The following is an 8,713-nucleotide window of genomic DNA, read 5'->3' as shown; positions in this document are numbered from 1 at the left end:
AGCAGGCCTTGTAAGCCATTTATTCATTCAAAAGGCATAAGCAGGGCTGGGGTTGTGGCTCAGCGGTAGAGCGCTCGCCTAGCATTAAGTGAGGCACTGGGTTCGATTCTCTACACCACATATCAATCAATCAATCAATAAAATAAAGGTCCATCAACAACTAAAAAAAATTTTTAAAAAGTATGATCAATGCACTTATGATGGGGTGGCATCCCAACAGCAGGTTCCTGCTCAGGAACCGTGAGCCACCTGAGAAAATAAAAGGTCTGATATAATCAGTAAAAGATTAAAGACAAAGCCAAAGATTATGTATAAAAAGTGGTGGGCCTGGTGGGTCTTCCAGTCCTGCTAGGAACTGGAACCGAGCAACTGGGAAAGGCCCCAATTCTTTAGTTGGGTGGGGAGGACATCAAAGGCAGGGATAAGCTTTCAGTGGGAGGCCTTTTGTTTCCTGCTTGGTTCTCGGTGAGGCAGGGGTCTTGCAGTAAACAGGGTGACTGGTGTTGGGCAGGCTACACCCATCTCCAGGAGGCTGTGCTTAAACTTGAGCGGTGAGCAGGTCAGGGGGCCAGCATGAAGTGGGTGGTCTTGAAGCCAGAATTGGGAACAGGTAGTTAGTGTAGAAATAGGGGATTGGGTCAAATTGAGGAAATGGCCATAAAATCATCTGCCTCTGGAAGAATGGAATGTCAAGGATCTCCGGAGCCCATTGATTACCAAGTTTACCTGCCTTTATCAAGGACTGCAAGCATGGAGCTGCTAATTAATGCCCCCTGGGCCCTTGCCTGCCTGAATCACCCTGGCCCTCCCTCTGCCCATGGTTTCTCACTTAATGCAAAACCAGGCCTAGTCTCGTAGGCAGGAAGGAGAGATAAGGGGGGGGAGAGAACTGGAGAACAAAAGAGAATTTAACCTATAAAAGATGTAGGGTGCGCTCACTTCTGGGGACTTTTGAACATCAGCCATGGCCCCCTTCTCCCTGCCGGGAGAAGTCTGTATTATTAGCTTTAAATATAACCTGCTTAATATGCTTGCCTTGGCTGCTTCTCTAGTGTTCAATCTTCAACATTAGAAGGAGCAGAACTCGTCACCGGTAAACGGCGGTATCAGTCTCACACCAGGGGATTTTCCCCCTGGAGTTCCCAAGACAGGAACTTCCCTGCCTATGGCTCGAATATCGCTCAGTTCACACACATGGTTCACAGATGGCTCTCAGCACGTTTAGGTATTGGATCAAGTCAGGTCTGGGGTTTGAGGGTGAACAAGGCTGACCTAGTAGGATAAATCACACAAGAAGCAGGTGAAGAAGGAAGAAGATTGCAGACTGGTACACATTACTGTTAAGGAGCTTGCACTTTATCAACAGACTTTTTTTACTTTTTTTTTTTTTCTTTACAGTGCTGGGGATTGAATCCAGGGCCTCACACACATCAGGCTAATGCCTCTACCACCATGCTACATGCCCAGACCCTCGGTCTTCTTTTCTGTATATTCTTTCTGATCTCTAGCACTATCAGTAGACAGGAGGCAGGGTGAACACAGCTGGTCTGGGGTTCACTACTGGGTTTTACTCAAAATCTTCTCCAGGTCAGGCTTTGTCCAGAATTGGTCTTGGAACAGACAGAAGGACCCTCAGATGCCCGTGTGAAACCCAAGCCAGACAGCCAGGTGGACACTTGACTTTCTATTTACGGCTGTGTGGCTGGAAATAAATTACTAAACCTTTCTAAAAAGAACTCAAACTCTGCATTTTAGAGGTTGCTTCTTCCTTTGTGAAACAAAGCTCCTAACAACGTCCATGGGGGCACACATCTGTAATCCCAGCAATTTAGGATGCTGGGGTAGGAGAATCGCAAGATAGAGACCGGCCTCAACAATTCAGAGAGACCCTGTTTCAAACAATAAAAAGGCCAGGGGGTGTAACTCAGTGTAGAGCGCCCTTGGGTTCAATCCCAAATACAGGGGGGTTTTTCCCTGTAGAGGGGCAGGAAGGTATTCTAGCTCCTTGTCCTATGGGGGTTTCAGGCCCCTGGTCCAGCCATCCTGCCCCACCCCTCTTATAGGTGAGGAAGCTTTGGGAAAGCTTTTACCTCCCAGCTGCAAGGCAGGTGGTGACTGGGTTCACAGGTAGAGGTGCGAGGGGAGGGGAAGCCACGCCCTCTCCCACGAGAGTTCTTATTGGTGCAGGGGCGGGAAGGGGGCGGGGTCCACCCTCGGGATATATAAATGCGTTAGTTCCTGAGCCGTGAACCACGCTGTATGTAACTCCTACTTACAGGTAAAGTTTTTTTTGCGGGAGGACCCTACTTTGTGGAAGGCCAGCTGGAGGCTCCCAGGTTGACCATAGCGGGGTGCGGGAGGTGTGAGGGGGTCAGCACCTTATCCTGAGCCCTTTGCTTGGCATCTCTCTGAAAGGATAAGGGAAGTTTAGAGAAGCAGCTGTAATCCCAGCAACTCGGGAGGCTGAGGCAGGAGGATTGAAAGTTCAAAGACAGCCTCAGTTATTTGAAGAGACCCTGTTTCAAAATAAAAAATACAAAGAACTGGGGCTGCTGCTCAGTGGCAGAGTGCCCCTAGGTTCAATCCCCATCACGACAAAAAACCAAACCAAAACAGTTTGAAGAGGCCCCATCTCAACTTGTTCTAAATCCAACTATTTGATGTCATTCTCTCTGGTCTTTGATATAGGGGGTGTGTGCCCTTTCCATTCTTTGGTGTAGGAGGGGTTTGAGAGCTGGCCGCAAGAGGAGCAGTTAACTTGGGCTTTTGGAATTGGTGGGTTCCACCTTCACCTAACTGGGAAGCCTGGTTGCTTCCTTTGCAAAATAGGGCCCTTGTTATACCTGCGGAGCAGGGGCAGTATGATGACGGCCTTAGAGCTTTTAGCACAGTCTCAAGCCCTTAGGAAGCCCTCAGAGGTGCTTGCTGCTGCTGTTACTCTCTGGTCCATCCTGGGGTGCCAGGAGGAGAGTGGGGTGCAGCAGCCCTCAGTAGATCTTTGCTTCCTTCCTGGTCTCCCCATCTGTCAGTCCTCCCAGGTGCCCTCTGTTCTGAATCCTCGAGTCTCTGCACCCTGCCCTCCACCTTCCCGATCCTCTCTGGCCAGCCTCACCACCCTCCTTGATTTGTGGGAGGTGATCGGGTAGGTGCCAAGTCCTGAGGCTGCGTATCTACAGGCCCCACCCTACCCCTACTCCTTATGAGATGAGTGATACCAGAGACTCTGCCACTGTCCCTGTGGTGACCACCCAGGTGAAGCTGGGGGGCTGCAGCCATCAAGGTGGGACGATGGGTTTCTTCATCCCCATCAGGATCAGGAGCTCCAGGCCTTCCTCAGCCTTCTGGGGGAGCTTTCTGGGGGTCTGGCATGGGAGGAGCTACGGGGTCAAGAATGCAAAGAGATGTGAAAGGCAGGATCCTGCCCTACGCACGCAGGCCTCGCAAGCCTTTGCCCTTCTGCCCCTGTGGACCAGGTTTGGCAGGGGGGAGGGGGAATCTCACCAGAACATGGGTTCAGTGGTGGCTTGGGTTTTGGCACTTCTGATGCCACTTGTATCTATGGAGGATGACCTGGGTCCCCTGTTTCCCCTCTTCACCTTCAGAGGACAGCTTTTTCCAGGAGTTCCTCTCCAAAGACTCCTGCTTCCCGATTTCAAATAAGTTGAGGAAGCAAAGTGGGGTGTAGAGGCTGGGGTTACTTAAGTGGAAGGTTGAATTAATGGAAGTCAGTGCTGCTGGGTCCCCTGGACCAGGTGGAACCTTCCCCTTATCTTTGCAGCCCCCCCCCCCCCCCCCCCCCCGCATTTTACTGTTTTTTCTTCCCTGCACCAGAACTTATGGGGTGTGAAGGAACCTGGCTGCTGGCCTCTTCCCAGGCCCTCTGCCTGCCCCTGTCTACCTGCAGTACCTCCTGGCTACGGTGCTGGTTTACTTCCAGTGTGCTAACCTGATGCTCTGCCAGCACAACCGCGGCAGTCTGTTCTTGGCACAGTGAGTGACAGGGGTTGGCAGCAGGGCACTCACTAGGGGTGGTAGGATGGGGCAGGGCAGAAGCCTTGACCCTTGACCTCATGCCCTCGTGGGTAGGTTCTTTGCAAATCACATGGAGGAGGACTTAGAGGAACCCAAATGTGAGATTTTTTCCATGGACCTTGGGGAAAGATTGGTGTTCCCAGGTAGGGAAGTTCCTGCACCAAAGGGACATGCTGTGGGCACGAATGGACTTCCGAGACATTGTGAGCCGCCAGTGCTGTGAGCAGGTGAGGCTGGGCTGGCATCCTGAAGTGGAGAAGACTGGACCTCCACCCCCATTCACTGTCCACTCCTCCCAGGTCATGACCAACCCACTGGGCCTGGACCATGGTGGGGTTCAGAGGGGCTGCTGTCAGGCCGGGACCCTTTCCCATCCATCCCACACTGTGGCCTGTATGGTGTCCCAGCATCACAGGTGTGATGGCAGCTGAGTGAGGAGGGTTGGCTTGGGAACCTCGGAGGTGGGAGTGGGACCAACAGGATGGGGGGCAGGGGTGCACGTGGGGCTGGGCTGAGTTCTGCAAGTTTCCCCTCCGAGGCTTCCTCAAGCCCCCAATGCGCCCGCGGGACTGAGCTCTGCAGGTGCAGAGCCGCCTGCCTGCCTGCTGACCTATGCAACACTGTCCCCACCCGACCTCCTGTCTGGTGGTCTCAGGTTGGCAGCACTGCCCCTGCCCCCACCCTTTCCTCCTAGCCTGCCATGTGTTCCCACTCTGGTCCTGCCCCTCTAATAAACGTATGTCCACGGGACACCCACTGTTCAGGTCCTGGCCAGGTGCCTTGACCCAGTGTGATGGTGAGGGGTCAAAGGGTTAGGACCTGTGAGCACAGGCTCTGCGCCAGCCCTTCCCCTGCCCAGTGGCAGCCAGTGGCTGTGGTCCTGAGCCTCAGTTTCCCCTCCGTAACATCTACCATCTATGAATGAGGAGCTATACACAGGGATTCAATGAGCTGGGATATACGCAGCCCTAAGGGGAGGCCCCCAAACCTGTTGGGAAAAGTTTGAATGGAACCCGGCTCTGTGGCCAGGTCAGAAATGTCTTCAGGGTCAGTTCTGCTTAGGAATAATAATATATATCAATAATATCATGCAGTGATTATTATCATCTAAGGAAAGACATACTGAGAACCCAGTAAATTCCTTGCTAATGAAGGAGAAGGAAGGCTTCCCAGAGGAGGCAGCATTTAACGGCCTGGATGTTCATGGAAAGGTGGTCTAAGGTAGTGGTTAAGACTTGCCCTTTGGAGCCAAATAGTTCAATTTCAATTTCAGGACCCTGCATGTTATTTAAAGTCCTGTGCCTCTGTTGCCTGGTTTGTCCTTTGGGTAGTGTTTTGCAATGGGTGTTGAGATTTGAATGGGTTAATCTCCTGGAGGGTTCAGTGTCTGAGGAGAGGGGAGGGAAGGTGTGGAAGCAGAGCATGGGTTGCCCGCAGAGAGCCCAGCAAGGAGGCTGTTCAGGGAGAGGCTGGAACAGGTGGGGAGCATGGAGGAGTCTGCAAGGGCCACAAGGTGGAATCAGATGGATCTCCCTGCCTACTCCAGAGTGGGTCTCAAGGGACAGAGGTAAGAAAGCCCGGAGATTAGCCAGCTATGGTGCCAACCAGGTGCACGCCTGTAATCCCAGCTACCTGGGCTGAGGCAGGAGCCTGGCAAGTTCAAGGCCAGCTTCATCAACTTAGTGAGACCCTGTCTCAAAATAAAATTTAAAAAGGGGCTGGAGATGTAGATCAGTGGGAGAGCATCCCTAGGTTCGTTCAATCCTCAGTACTGGGGAGAATTTCAAAAGCCTGGAGATTGAGGACATTAGAAACCGAGTTAAGGACTAAAAGGTATTGGGGGCATAACTGCAGGGACGTGCATGCCTAGCGTGTGGGATGCCCTGTGTCCAATCCTCGTAGCCCCCTCAACAAAGAATTGAACTTCCAGTAGGCGATATAGTCACATGTACATTTTGAACCAAGAGTCCCCCTATTACCTCAGCTCCCAGCCTCCTGGTTCCCTGCCCTAAAGGTAATGAAAGTGAGTTTCTTACATCCTTTCAGAGAAGGAATCTAAACATGCGTAATCAAATGTGGTATTATAATCATGCACACACTTATCGAACTGGCACAGGCCTCCTAAAACCCATGGAATTTTCTGGGTAATAGAAGAATTTTTTGTGGTTCACATGAAAGTCCCTGAATAATTCACAAGGAGACTATGCCAAGACCCATCTAGAGGGTGGCAGCTCTGGCTGGGGGATGCCGAAGAGACCAACACTCTGAACACAGGTGTGCTGGGAGCGGGAGAGGGCAGCTCGGCATCCTGACCCACACCTCTCCTGGTGCCAGCTTCCGTCGCCCTCTTCCCCAACTGCTTCCTTTATAGTAAACCAGTAACAGTAAGCCAAACACTTCCCTGCGTTCTGCAGATCTCCCACCACGTTACCAAACCCAAGGAATGGTTTAGGAACCCCCAAATTTACAGTAAGCTGGGCAGAAGTGGGTGTGGTCTGAGGAATGGAGCCCTTAACCTGTTGGGCCTGTTAAGGGCTCCAAGATAGAGACAGAATCGAATGGAATTGTGAACATGGTCCACATCAGAGAATTAACATGGAAAGAATGTATTTTGTGTGAGAAGTAGCAGAACAATCACTGAACCAAAATATCCATCAATTTCTCACTGCTTTTTATTGAACTCTGGGAGAATTCCATGCATATTGTTGCTGACCTAGCAACGTATTTTTGAAAATTTTTATATCCATATATCCCTTTTTATATTCTTCTTTTTGGATATAAGTAACCATAAAGTAACTAGTCCCTTCCTGGCTGGTACTTATCTCTTCATGTAATAGCTTCTGCTACTCCAAGCTGTGTGCCATAAGTGACTTTGTAAGGACATCATAAACATGAAAAAAAAATTGTCTGTAGGGTGAAGTTTTTACTTGCTCTGCCAATAGCTAAGCCCAAGTTGTCTTTTTTTTTCCCCCTCTGGCTATTCACCACCCCTCAGCAGTATATAAGAAAGGCTTGATTTCCAGAATACTCACCTACCCAGTGAGGTACTAGATTTTTTATCTTTGACAGTCTAAGTATAAAATGATCTCTTGGTGAAGTTTTAGTTTGTACTTATTTTTTTTCAGTGGGTGTGTCTTTTCATGTGTTTAAGAGCCCTTTACCCTGTCTTTGCTCATTTCTTCACTGATTTTGGTTTCTGATTGATCTATAAGAATTCTTTTTCTACAAGTGGAGAAAAATAGCCCTTTAAGATACAAATTACACGTATTTTTTTGGGTTCATCTTTTTTTTTTTTTTTGGTACCGGGGATTGAACTCAGGGGCACTCAACCACTGAGCCACATCCCCAGCCCTATTTTTGTATTTTATTTAGAGACAGGGTCTCGCTTTTTGCTGAGGCTGGCTTTGAACTCGAGATTCTGCTGCCTCAGCTTCCTGAGCCTCTGGGATTATAGGTGTGTGCCACTGTGCCCACCCAGTTTATCATTTTTACTTTGCTGTGTTAGTCAGCAAAATACCTGAGACAAACAACTGAAAGGAGAAAAGTATCAAGAGGTTTCCGTCCATGCTTGGTTGGCTTGTTTTTGGGCCCGAGGAGAGGCAGAGCATCATGGCAGCAGGAGCATGTGACGGAGGAGGCTGCTCACCTCCTGGCTGCCAGGGAGCAAAGAGAGTGAAAGTGGTCAGGGACCAGATATAATCCACAAGGATAAGCTGCACCAGGACCACTCACTTCACCTAGGTCCCAACTCCTAGAGTTTCTACCACCTCCCAATAGTCCATTCAGCTATGAATCCCTTAATGGATTAATCCATTCATGATCTGTGCCTACTGATCCAATCACTTCCCCAAATCACCACCTCTGAACATTGCTGCATCGGGGACCAAACACTTTTAACATATGTGCTTTGGGGGAATATTTCAGACCCCAGACTACAACACAGTAGTGATTTTTTTTTTTTTTTTTGGCAGTGCTGTGCATTGAACCCAGGGCCTTGAACATGCTAAGCACATAGTCTACCACTGAACTACATCCTCGGCCCCTTGTATAGATTTTTTTTGTGTGTGTGTGGTACTGGTACTGGGGTTGTATACAGAGCCTCACACATGCTGGGCAAGCAATGAAATACAACTGCCTGAACACCCTAGCCTTGTGTAGATTTTTTAAATAAGAAGATAAAATTTGGCCGGGGTGTGTAGCTCAGTGGTAGAGCTTAGTGTGTGTGAAGCCCTGGGTTCAATGCCCAGCATTGCAAAGAAAGGAAAGAAAAGAAAGAAAAGAAAAGAAAAGAAAGAAAGAAAGAAAGAAAGAAAGAAAGAAAGAAAGAAAGAAAGAAAGAAAGAAAGAAAGAAAGAAAGATGAATAAAGCTTTATGGCTTATGAGTTTTGTGTCATACTTATAAAGACCTTTTCTACACTGAGATGATTACAAAAACTCCTTTATCTTCCTGGTTATAAATTTTTGTTTTCAGGCTTTACATTTAAATGTTGAGTTCCTTTGGAATTTCTTCTAGGATGCAAATTATGAATTCAATGTTATTTTTTTCCCTAGATTGCCCACCCACTTTATTTTCTTTTTCTTTTTCTTGGTACCAGGGATTGAACCCAGGGGTGCTTAACCACTGAGCCATATCCTCAGTCCTTTTTTATTTGTTATTTTGAGATAGGGTCTCTCCAAGTT

General features: G+C 48.9%; 1 protein-coding gene across 1 annotated transcript; it reads left to right on the top strand.

Moving 5' to 3' along the window:
- Positions 1–2,441: 2,441 nt before the first annotated feature.
- SPDYC (speedy/RINGO cell cycle regulator family member C) lies at positions 2,442–7,324 on the top strand. The gene is given in 6 exon segments (XM_079101686.1): positions 2,442–3,283; positions 3,286–3,403; positions 3,556–3,661; positions 3,905–3,990; positions 4,087–4,138; positions 4,140–7,324. Coding segments are annotated over 6 exon segments (765 nt in total). The 5' UTR covers positions 2,442–3,204; the 3' UTR covers positions 4,464–7,324.
- Positions 7,325–8,713: the final 1,389 nt, after the last annotated feature.

Source organism: Sciurus vulgaris (genome assembly GCF_902686455.1).
Source record: "Sciurus vulgaris genome assembly, chromosome: 11".
Classification (NCBI taxonomy): domain Eukaryota; kingdom Metazoa; phylum Chordata; class Mammalia; order Rodentia; family Sciuridae; genus Sciurus; species Sciurus vulgaris.
The sequence above is the reverse complement of the archived record's forward strand: the minus strand, read 5'-3'. Positions and strand labels throughout refer to the sequence as shown.